Here is a 12,850-nt window from a genome sequence, read left to right as displayed (position 1 = left end):
GAAATGTGACATCCTGTAGTTCCGCTGTTTAGCTCACAGATAATTAGAGTGGCCAAAGGATTTCCCATTGGCAAATGCAAAGTGAATTGAATTGAATGTCAACAAGTTATATAAGAATATAGGGCAATAATCTGTAAACCCAGAATGTGTGACCACATAGCCTTAGGCTAAGTTCACATTTGAATTGTGATTTATGGCTGGAGCCATGTCACAGTACTGGATTCATTACACACAAGAAATCAACCAACAGACTTTATTACACGTTGCACAATATTCCCAATCAAATGCAACGTTTTCGGACCGCTGAGGTGTGTGCTAGGTCAATTAATTATCGTTTTATAGACGCTCCCTAAACGCATGGGTTGTATTAGGCACAGGATGTGAGTTAGGGCTATCTACACAACCTCCGGATATGGCACAACACTAGCTTACAACCCTAAACGGCTGAAAGATCGCTTTCACTCACCTTAGTGAAACACAACCTTATCAACCCAGTAGGCTGCCACCAGCTCTCTTTTGATATAAGCTGGAGAAAGTGGGTGACTGGTACTAGCACTGATAACTATAATGCACCCTCACCCAGGTACATGTATTTTACTCACAGGGATGAACAGAACCTTTGAAATATACTAAATATAGATGATTATTTTATTCACTAACGGCAAAAAAGCTCCTGAAAAAAAGTATATTAGAAGGATGCATAATTTTTTTTATTATTATGTATCAGTTTGTGATGTTTAGTTAATGTTTGTTTTATTTGAAAAAACTTTCACTGAGGATAATTAAAAAAACAACCAAAAAAACCCCTTCAAAATCTATAAATTAAAAGATGACACAGAGGTCTCTGCTGCGTTCCTCTTCCATACTACAAAATGTCACTGCACTGTAAAGGCATAATTATGTTCTAACACATAGTAATTTCACAGCTCTGTTCCCTGAAAGGGCAGGATTTAGCAAGGACTTACAGTGCAGATGGAATTCATACAATCGCATTGCCTGGTCTCACTAGAATAAGTATGCTCTAGCCGTTTAACTACTTTTTATGTTGTTTTCCACCCAATGTGGGAGTGAGACCAGCTTAAACCTTTAATTTCCTTCTGAAAATACATTTCCAAAGACAGCTTTTTAATTACTGCCGTGTAAGTACAAATCTCTCATATTTGTGGGGCCACAATTACAACGTACAGCTTTGTGTATGTTTAATACTTTCAATCCACTGCATAAGATGGAAAGTTTAAAAAAAAAAACATCTGTGAAAATATATTTTAAAGGGAACCTGTCACCACATTTTTCTCTAGTCCAGCTATTGACTGGTTCTGATAGCACTCTTTTAAAGGAAATCTACCATTTGCTTTTATGCATTATGAACCAAACATACCTTGAGAATGCTGTAGCTACATTGATGCAGAAACATATCTTGTTTAGTACCTAAACGGAGTGGTTTTGCAGAAAAAAACAATTATAAAATTATGATAATGAGGCTCTGTTGCTCCTGTGGCTGCTCAGCACTTCTCCTCACCCTTCTTCAGACAAAGCTGTATTCACTGTGTTGTCTCTGATAGGCAGAAGTAATCAATCGATGCACAATCCCCAGCTGCTCTGCATGAGTGTTCCAGTTCAGGTTGATAAGTCCTGTCTGGGCAGTTCAGGAAGCACAGTGTAATGTGTTTACATATGGCAGGCAGCATGCAACCCGGCTTTCCTAAGGTCCTTATTTTTATAATTTTTTTTTGAGCAAAACCACTTGGATCGAGGATTAAACAAATAATGTTTCTGCATCAGTGTAGCTACAGCATTCTCAAGGTATGTTTAGTGTACAATGCATGAAAAAAGAAAATGGTAGAATTCCTTTAACTAATGGCTACCCTTCTTTAAGATATAAAAGTAGTCCTTTCTTTTCCCTTTAAAACACTTATGAATCTCACCTGGCAGCCTGCGAGTCTTATATCCTTTTCCGCTTAATCCAAACACCCCTTCCATGATCCCTACCAGCTACTCCTCCCATGATCCCTCCCAGCTGCTCCTCCCCTCCTCCAACATCATCCATCTTGCCTGATAAATTCTCCCCCCTGTGCTGCGCTATGCCGACACTTGTCATGCGTAAAATATAGATGAGTGGGTTTGAGTCCTCAGCCGGCTCACCGCACATGCACAATCTCTATAGGGAACTGCATACTGCTCTCACTGCCCAGCAATGCATGTGGAGGAGCCCTATGTAAATGCATAGCAGTGTAAAGGCAAGGGAATTCATCAGGCTAGGAGGAAGATGTAAGAGGAGGGGAGGATTAGCTGGGAGGGATTAAAGGAGGGATCTTTGGACAAAACAATTCTTTCCTACTTCCACGCAATAATAACAATGACAAGGAAATCTACCATCAAAATCAAGCATGATAACCTATGATAAATTCATAGATCCAAGCAACGTGACTTGTATTTGTTATCCACCTTCTAAAATCAACTTTCAAAATTATTCTAATAAACATAAAGGGGTGGGGGTTTAAAAGAGCCTCTCTGTGCTCTGACTTCACAGGCAGTTTCACTGTCTCCCCCTTCTCCCTTAGCACTTTCCACCTCCCTCTGCCTGATGTAATCTCACTACAGCAGAGAAAAGTTCATCACACAGTGGCAGGGGGAAGTCTTCCTGCACAGTGTAACAGTCTGTGAAGCTAGTAACACATCCCCAGAGCCCTTCAGGTTCATTAGGATAATTATAAAAGTTGTTTTTGAAATTAAAGAGGCCATGGTTAACATATAAGAAGATGACCACAGTCACGGTGCCTGGATCTATGAGTAAGTGTCCCTGGTTTATCATGATGGATTTCCTTTAAAACATAGATTTAAAAGGAACCTGTCATCAGCAATGAACTTACAAAACCTATACACGAAGGTGTGGAGCTAAACCATGAAGTAAAGAATCGTTGTAAAGCCCCAATCATCGCTTTACAACAGATGGGGTGAGGGGAGGGGAGAAAGCTTGATTTTAAATTGACCAGAGGGAATAAATGTGGATTTAAGACCAAACAGGCTGATGGACTGGAAGCTTATAAGATCCTGGATTAGGTTATAGTCCGTGTTTTAAATGCTTATTGCTGCTGACAAGTTCCTTTAAATATTATTTAGTTCTCTTTTGATTGTGAGTTTTATGTTTTGTTATGTATTTCCATTACACCTAATTGAAAACTATATTTTGTTGCACTTTGTTTAATTGCTTTCCATTCTTGGTTAACAACTTCTTTGTCTTCTAGGTGGCCCTCGTATTTCCAAATAATGACCCTGCTGCGTTTATGGTAGCGTTTTATGGCTGTCTATTAGCTGAAGTTGTTCCAGTTCCCATTGAAGTGCCACTTACAAGGAAGGTGAGGTGCCGTGACCCCATTGCTGCCCGCTGTGCTTACAAAAATGTCCATGTAATTAAAACGACTAAAACCAGCTCCATGTTTTATATGGGATGCAGTGATGTTCAGCCCTGATACTGCTGGTCAGAAGACATGTATGAAAGGTCCTCTCACTGTTGATAAAATAATTGATGTGAAAGTTTTTGCCGCTCTTCAAATCTGTTGTAATTTGAACCCAAAATGAGCAAAATGTACAATTTTTAAAACCACATTTTACATTATGTGGTGCTGCTGTTGTGGCTTTCGATAATCCAGTGCAAATTCAACACATCTGAATTATCAATCAATCTTGGTGGTAATTGAGGACCATATGTCTTGGTTTTATTTTTATGATGTGAGGTTAGTTAGCAGGTCATCTCTGGTGTCTCTGTGTAGATGTCACTGGTCTTGTAGCTGAAATATTTAAAGAAAAACTACTACTTACAAAATTGCTTTTTAAATCACACATATACTTTTAGGTAGCTGGAGGCATGTTGATGCAGGATGTTAGCTTCTTGAGCCATAAAGCCAAGTGATTTAGGTAAAAAACAGTTTTTAAAATTATGCTCATTATTCTTGAGTGTTCAAAGATGGCCCTCTCCTATGATCCCAGTTATGCACGCCTCAAACGTGCATAAGTATACAGTATCCCTTCCTCCTGGTGAATGCGCAATCGGCATCACTAGCGCACAATCAGCTGCTCTGCATGCACAAGAGTTCCCTCTCTCTATGCTATGTCACTAGCTCTTAGGAGGGGGAAGGGAGGTGTATACCAATGCACACCGGATGCGTGCATAACTAGGGTAATAGGAGAGCGCTAAGCGCCGTCTGTGACGTGCACATTTTAGGAAAGTGGAAAATGAAAGAATGGAAACACAAAAATTGAAAATGGCTACAGTGAGAAGGGGTAGAAAGTCAAAAAACCTGTTACCCTGCTTGTGAAACGGGATAATCACTAGTGATGACCAAGTAAAGTCACCACCTAACAATACAGCACATCTCATCTTTCTACAGTAAAACTACTAAAAACAATGGGGAGGATACACAGTATAAAGATATGCCCGGTCTCGATATTTACCCCACCCGCCAGGTAGCGCCAGCTGATCCCTCCTAGTACAGCTCCAACCCACACTGGCCCCACTATGCGGCTTTGTATGGCCCCACCATGCCCCAGCACTTGGCATGTAGATGGCATAAGGGGGGAAGCCTTCATACCCCCAACCCCTCAAAATATTTTCAAAGGTGTTCAAAGGATATGGTTGCCTTCACATCTGTGTGGATTCAACATTTCTCTTCTAATGAGTTGAAAGTTTTGCAGCTAATACTAAATCTCCTTTTATTCTTTTATTCATGGCTCTACCTCATTCCATCGGACCTCTGCTTTTTGATTTTGTTAGTCTTTCACCTCCGTTTTCAGTCCTTTTAAGCTTATTTATTGTGTATATCTTTGCTATCGAACTATAATTTTTTGTTACATTCATTTCAAATAAATGTGATATTTTGTTGTAAAACTTTTACTTTAAGAAGCTTTTTTTAAATTTGCCTAAATCGCAATTTAAATAAATCTAGGGAAAAAAAATGATCTGAGATGAACGTTCATCTATTTTAATGCCACATATTCACCAAATCACTGTACATTACATAGTTGAAGAATTATCTTCAGTCCTTCCGGCTCGGTTCAGTGCTGCGGGGTTGACAGAAGTCTATGAGTGCTCACAGAGACGCGTAGCCTGCAGCTGTGACGATGACGAACTGCAGGATTATTTTAAAATATGCATCTTGTAGCAGAGGAACACACGCTCCATCACATTTATCACGTTTTTCAGCTTCTTCACCAGTGTAATGTGTAGAAGTCTGATATGTTTTGCTTTTGTCTCCTGGTGGACCACGGGACGTCTGTAGAACCTGCTATGAGATACGAGGTTTGCTCTTGTATCACAATGTTTCATTTCTACTCTTTTTCAGGATGCAGGAAGCCAGCAGATTGGGTTTTTGTTAGGAAGCTGTGGGGTTACTGTGGCCTTGACTAGTGATGCCTGTCATAAGGGGCTGCCAAAGAGTCCTACGGGGGAGATACCACAATTTAAAGGTGAGCATTCATCGCTGCAAACCTGTGTACATGAGACATAACACTCATGAAAATTGCACGACCAGCTGCTATGTCTCATGGGAAGTATCTGCTCCATAACTTTCTTTATCCTCAGCAGCAGGATAGTACAGGCCATGACCTGAGTACTGACCTGTATTGTTGTAACTAAAGCACTTGGTGTTTAATAGAAACTCCCTACCTAGCTCCAGCAGGCTCCGTCTGTGACTGTGTATCAGTCAGCAAAAGTTCACTCATCCCCCTCCCCTCTCTTTACACTTCTATGTAGTCAGATACCTCTGTGTATATAGATGTCATGCTTCTAGTATGGGGTTACGGTCCATTTCCATCTCCATTCTGCATGTGCAATCATATAGACTTCTATTCTCATTTGTCATAGTGCGGAAGATAGTGGCATGATTCAGTTATCACAATGTTATTATAGATATCTATTCTCATTCATTTTTTACAAGAAAAAAACTGCAGTGACTCTTCTTTCGAATGATTGACTGTTAGGGAGGTCAGACTTTTATTGATCATGAAGTGATCCACCGAATTTGCTTTCTAAGGATACCATTTATCATTTTTGCCCTGTGTTTTCTAAGGTTGGCCGAAGCTGCTTTGGTTTGTCACCGAATCGAAACATCTCTCCAAACCTCCTCGTGATTGGTTTCCACATATCAAAGATGCAAATAATGACACCGCCTACATAGAGGTAAGCATATAAATCAAAATTCTGTCGATTTTACAGGATAACCTGTTCTGCCACTGAGTCCCCAATTGATCATTAGAATGGTGGTACCATTACTCGAAATGAATGGAGCATTCAGTCTAGCATACACACTGTCGCACTAGCCTCTATGGTGTTGTGCTGCAATACTAAGAAAATTAGACGGAAAAGCTAACCGGTTTTTTTTATCACAACATTTTTATTAACAGTTTTACATTTTATAACATTAAGTTGCATACAGACAACACATACATTTACATCATTGGTACACAAGGACAAGACGTTTTTGTATTTTTAATCTCAAACAACCCTGTTAAGTAAATAATGATAATTATTCATCTATGTTACTAAAAAGGTTTTGGATTAATCCAACCACATCCACTCACTTTATGGAACCCTCTGATTCACAATGAAAATACAATATATACTTGTGCCTTCCTTTTTAATCTTTATTTTTTGGTGAGATTTTGCCAACTACAGTCCCCTTCTTATTTCTTTAAAATAGCCACCATCTCAAATATCTCCAAATACCTGACTATAGCACTTCCATACCCACCCTGATGGTAGATCATGGGCAGATGGTACATGTCCGAGAGATGAGGATCATCCAGTTGCTTTTCCAAGTCGGGAATACATGTTTGTAGGGGAGTCAGGAAAGATAGTCGTTAAGCCAACAGCTAAAGTTTCTTATGTTTTTTATGACTAAATGGTGATTGATGACAGATGATATGAGTTGTGAATTAATTCTTCTTTGTATCCTCTACAGTACAAAACGTGTAAAGATGGCAGCGTGCTAGGGGTGACCGTGACCAGAATAGCGCTCCTCACACATTGCCAAGCACTCACACAAGCCTGTGGCTACACGGAAGGTAAATATCTCCCACTATTCTTCATAATATTGTAAGGTTACGATACATTTTATAGGTTCTTGGTTTTTTACTATTTTGCATTAAAAAATCTACTTTTTGTAAAATATGCATTAGATGAATTTTTACATTGAATGGACTAAATTTATTGAAATTCTACCTAATTAAAACCCAATGAATGAAGGTATCCTCTTTAGTGACCTCTGCCATAAAGTATTGTCACTTTATATTAAAAAAGATGTTTATTGAACGCTCCATGAAATGCCAGCACTATTAGAGAGAAGCTATAAGGAGAGATTCACTCCCAGAGTTCAACATGGATAAAAGTGGATTTGTCAACTTAAAGTGAACCTGTCCCCAGGAATGTAATTTTTAGCTGGTGACAGGCCAATGCTATGCTTATTTTAAAAATGCCTTTGTCAGGATTTCGAATCATTTCAGTACTTAATAATAGTTTATTTTACAATACCTGGCTCCCTGCTAGCAGCATGTGGTAAGTACCGAGAGGGGGCAGCCTGTATGTGCCTGTGTCAGTCTCCTCTCCTCCACACTCATCCAACTCCCTCCCTACTTCCTGACATGTGCATTTATCAGGCAGCATAGGGAGGAGGATGGTGTGAAGAAGACGAGAAATGGAGGAGGAGACATAGGCACACACAGGCTGCAGTTGTTCCTAAACTTATATTAACTACTGAAATTGTTCAGAATGCTGACAAAGGCATTTTTAAATTCGGCATAGCATATACCAGTGGTGGCGAACCTATGGCACAGGTGCCAGAGGTGGCACTCAGAGCCCTCTCTGTGGGCACCCAGGCCACATTGCCCCAACCAGTTCACCAGGCACCACTCAAAGAATGTAGATAGTACTCTAAGCATTATTTTGAGACAACACATCCTTGGCTTCTTCGGACTGTAGAAAGAGTGAGATGGTATGGACAGGAGCAGTTTATCGATGGAGGCCCTTCTTCTGTTGAATTTGTGGCAGAACAGAGAGCAATAAGTTACTGCTTAATTAGTTGTGTTGGAACTTTGCAATAAATAAATGGGTTCTAGTTGTTATTTGGGCACTTGGTCTCGAAAAGGCTTGCCATCACTGGCATAGACTATTGGAACCTGCCAGTAGCTGAATATGACATTCCTGGTGACAGGGTTTCTTTAACATACAACCCTATGTAAGGACAGTATGGCACAGTTATAGGTCCACACTCCTATTAGGCAAAATTGCATTAAAATTATAATAACCTTTGGTTTATAGTATTGCTAAAAAGTATATGCTGGACAAGATGGCTAGTGTGGTAGACCATCTGATGTGTGTGGATACGTTCTCGCTCTTTAGCAGTGTCCGATGTCTGGTGAGGTTGTGGACAGCCAACCATAAGGCCCCCATACAATTTAGATGGAAATCTGTTGCATCCACTAATTTCAGCAAGTTTGGTGGCATCTCCTGACTGTTCCCCTATTTCCTCCAATGGTTTCTATCTGGGGAGGATCGGGCAAATTGGAATTTACCCTTGATACTTTTATAGATTCAAAAGCCAAAACACTTGTTGTCTTCATTCATTGCACATTTCTGTTGAGCCGATCTATCTATTGATTATGGGGCTTTTACTCTCCACTCCTCATTCAAGACCCTTAGACGTTTGGCAAATGGAACTAGAGCGAATAGCTGTAACCCAAAAAGCACCTTCATTTGTATGACCAACAATCATTTATCTCTCCATCGCCACTTAGGGAAATGAAAAAGTGCTACATATGCATATCGGCCTGTCAGTCACTACTGAGAGGGTTTGCTAGGGGATATTCCCTCCTCCTGAATATACTAGACTCATAAATCACTACGGCATGTTCCCAGTGTAGTTCACTATTAGCCAAAGGATCTTGTTTTGAGCCATTTTGGTTTCAATCCTTTAGCAGTGATCTGCTGTTTTTACATTTATCATATATGCTGTGCTATGCTGCTTTTACTATATATGATATTGAAAAAGTATATGCTCTTTGTGTACATGTGGATTTGTGCAGAGTCTCTATAATAGGATTGTCTTAGCATAGTCTTATGGTATAACACTACATACCCTGTTTCCCCGAAAATAAGACAGTGTCTTATATTAATTTTTGCTCCTAAAAGGGCACTAGGTCTTATTTTCAGGGGATGTCTTATTTTTCCATGAACAAGAATTTACATTTATCGTTGAACAGAAAATCAACTTCTCTAACACCCTTCTGACTCTCCAAACTCTGAATTTCATGCTGTATTTCTTGTGACTCCATTTCTATTAGAATCATTGGCCCCAGTCTCTCATGTTTAGTAAAAGCACTTTCCATAAATGACTCCATCTTATCCTGGTAGCTGCCGGTATCACATTTGCAGCACAACAATCATTGATTTAATTCCATTAATTCTTCCCCATGACACAACCTTCTGCAAAATCTAAAAGAATTCCTAATACTAATGTATGATGTGGGGGGAGCTGCTGCAATGACTGCCGCTAGGTCTTATTTTCAGGGGAGGCCTTATATTTCTAAACCTGAACAAAATTGTACTAGGTCTTATTTTCGGGGGATGTCTTATTTTAGGGGAAACAGGGTATTATAATACTAAGGCCCTTTGCATTGGAAATCAAGACTCCAGAATTTATTGTTGACTTCTCCTTTAAGTGACGCAGGTTCTTGTCTTGATGTCTTACAGATACCAATATGGTTTTAAGTGGTTATAACAGGTATAAGTGGCAGAATAGAAAGTTGTACAGTAAGTGCATATGGTGCATTCATAACCTGTTAATCTCCTCCTTTACATAATCCCTCCAGTAGATTAGTAAGGGTTAATATAACCAATGAGTCTTTAGATTAGAGTGTATTGTATTTATAGTTTTATTTTATTATCAGTGTATATATTTAGTTCCTAAAATTTTCAATCTTCTTGTTGTAGCGGAAACCATTGTGAATGTTTTGGATTTCAAGAAAGATGTGGGGCTCTGGCACGGCATTCTAACGGTATGACATACAGGTTTTCTACTACTTATTGGTCACGTTATAATTGTGTCTTGTGAAGCTTTGTCTTTTAATGTGTTTTGGGTTTATTTGTAATATGAAATACATTTATGTTTTATTTTTGTCACCATATACGCTGCTGTTTATTGTGTTGTTCTCTTAAAGGACATCTACCATCAGATTTTTCTGATGGTAGACTTCCCTACCTCACTTGCTAGTTATGTCTGCTAGGGGATGGAACTATTTTTATTATGACCTGAAACATGAGAAATCTGCTGAAAATGAGTTTATAAAATTATGAGCTGGAGGCACTTTAGCCTACAATACTGGAGCACTTCTTGGCTCCACCGGTTGTTAATTTATGCACACACACCCCTACTGCTTTCATTGCAGCATCGACAGCCTGTGACGTGATGATCGAGGGGTGGGACCATCAGTAAAAAACTTGGGGTGGCGTTTGTTTTTGCATCCGTGGTTCCATAGGCTTCTGTGTTTTATCACAGATATTATTTCGGTATAATTTTGTTTTACTTTAAATTACTTTAGTAGTAAAACAACATTTTCCAAAACAGTTCTAATGAGAGTTGTCCTTATCTTGTTTAATCCCTGAGCTGAGTGGTTTTGCAGAAAAAAACAATTATAACATTCAGGACCTTAGGAAAGCTGGGTTGCAATCTGCTTGCTGTTTATAAACACATTACACGGAGCTTCCTGAACTGTCCAGACAGGACTATGCAACCTGAGCTGGATGACTTATACACAGCAGCTGGGGGATGGTGCAGCGATCCGATTACTTCTGCCTGTCAGGCACAACACAGTGATTACATCATTCTCTGAAGCAGTGCAAGAGGAGAAGCGCTGAACCAGGCACATGAGTGACAGAGACTCATTATCTTAAATTTTATAATAGTTTTTTCAGCAAAAACAATCAGCTCGGGAATTAAACAAAATATGTTTCTGCATTAGTTTAGCTACAGCATTCTAAAGGTATGTTTGGTTCATAATGTATCAAATCAAATGGTAGATTTCCTTTAAGGGAACAAAGAAAACCTTTAAAAAAAACAACATTAAAACACATTTATACATGCAACTTTTGGGGGGGGGGGGGGGTTGGTCACTTATGGTTAGGCTCAGAACTCGGTGTATAAAGTGGCCAATGCCAGATCAGTGTTGTGAGGAAGCATCTGTGGAGTAAGCATTTTCACTCTTCAAAGGCATGTAAGATTAACATTGATGCCTAATAACGTGGTGTTCATGTATAAACCATGTACAAAAACTTGCTGTCCCAATGGCAACTGAAAGATGCTCACAAATCCGCAAAATGAGGCAACTTATGATGCCAGTCTCCTCACTCAATCACTAGTCCCAGGTCTGCAATATACATAATATAAAGGCTGCTAAGTGCCTACAGGACCAGAACTGACTATTTTCTTCCATCTGATTTGGATTTCATGTGGGTGGGTTTTTTGTCTTTTTTTTCCGTTTTTGTTCCTTAATTTTTGTAGGATTACTTGTTCCTTAACATAATATACCTGGCAATTTTGAGTTCTTGCGTCTTCACCTCAGGACGTCAGAGAACATAGCCCAGATGTTTTTGGCCTCATTGTCTTCACGGAGCGGTACATTGTGTCATGCTACAGGATGAGCCGTCCGCGGAGGGCCTTTCATTGTAAGAGTCATTAGGAGGCTCTCCGCAGCCGCGGCTCATTTTGCTGCCAGTATTCACAATGGCACCTGTTATATGAGGGTGTACTTCCATCTTTTAATGTCACAAAGGGCCTTTTAAAAGCGTAAATGGGACAATAATCCTTCATTACTGATTACATCGGTGTGCGTTTGCTTGCGCAGTACAGTCTGCTGACAAACAGTCCTAGTGATTCATCTGCCGAGTACTTCATCTCCGTATTATCACCTGCCTTCTCCCGCACACAGGGCTCTGGCCTCCCAGAATCTCACGTTTCTGTTTGAGATGATTTTCTGCTCCACTTCATTTTGGTGGATCAGCCTTTTCGTGTATAGAGCTTTTATAATAGCCAGTAACATTATTATTATAGCGATATAATATTATTCATATTATTAATAATAGGAACCTACAATTTTCTTTACAGTTCTGTTTTTGCCTTTTTAAAACAAAAAAAGTGGGTTCACTTTTTCTTGGGCCTATTGTGTCCTTACACCTTTTTTGAGGAAGGTCCAGAGAATTGTCGAAATTTTCTCTGGGAACAACTAGACCCACGACGGCTTCTCCTCTTTGCTTTGGTTTCTTATCTTATCTCATCAACACCGTCCCATCCCATAGAACTGAATGGAGCTGCACAACCCATTGGGAACCCTGATCTTGCTCAGGGGTTGAGTTCTCATGAATTGTTGTGGGTCCCAGCTGTCAGGCAATCTCCGATTAGGAAGTTATCCACTACCCTTCATATTAGGGATGACTTCCTAAATTGGGGAAAGCCCTTTAAAGGTGAAATTCTGTTCTTTAAAATAACATCAGGGTGTCAGGGATAAGAAGATATAGCTGTTTGAAGTTGGCCACTGTCATGACGTGTTACATGTGCTATCTGCATGCGGAATGTGCCGTTAGGACTTGTATATCCGTATGGCATGAATTGTTTAAAGAGGTTATGAAATTATGTAAAAGAGAAAAAAGTGAGGGAAGGACGGGTTTTCAACTTTTTTGGGTTGTGAGGAAGTTAGAACACACAAATGGCTTCATGTTATGACTATCATCCTATTGTCCGGGGTACAGCCAGTAGGAATACCGATGCTGATCACGGAAACATAGCATAGGGGTAGCATAGTACAA

At 39.7% G+C, this 12,850-nt stretch overlaps 1 protein-coding gene across 10 annotated transcripts in view; it reads left to right on the top strand.

Annotated features, from left to right (window-relative positions):
* DIP2C (disco interacting protein 2 homolog C) overlaps window positions 1–12,850 on the top strand; it is a 303,276-nt gene that overhangs the window by 192,708 nt on the left and 97,718 nt on the right. For 5 of the 10 annotated variants that reach the window (XM_072153984.1, XM_072153986.1, XM_072153982.1 and 2 more), the window contains 6 exons: window positions 3,246–3,356; window positions 5,340–5,463; window positions 6,066–6,175; window positions 6,957–7,059; window positions 9,743–9,802; window positions 9,983–10,047. In XM_072153984.1, coding sequence (XP_072010085.1) covers window positions 3,246–3,356; window positions 5,340–5,463; window positions 6,066–6,175; window positions 6,957–7,059; window positions 9,743–9,802; window positions 9,983–10,047 — 573 coding nt within the window. The remainder of the gene's footprint in view (window positions 1–3,245; window positions 3,357–5,339; window positions 5,464–6,065; window positions 6,176–6,956; window positions 7,060–9,742; window positions 9,803–9,982; window positions 10,048–12,850) is intronic. The other 5 variants (XM_072153985.1, XM_072153983.1, XM_072153990.1 and 2 more) reach the window with 1 other exon arrangement.

The sequence above is a fragment of the Engystomops pustulosus genome, chromosome 5, assembly GCF_040894005.1.
Source record: "Engystomops pustulosus chromosome 5, aEngPut4.maternal, whole genome shotgun sequence".
NCBI classification, from domain to species: Eukaryota; Metazoa; Chordata; class Amphibia; order Anura; family Leptodactylidae; genus Engystomops; species Engystomops pustulosus.
The sequence above is the reverse complement of the archived record's forward strand: the minus strand, read 5'-3'. Positions and strand labels throughout refer to the sequence as shown.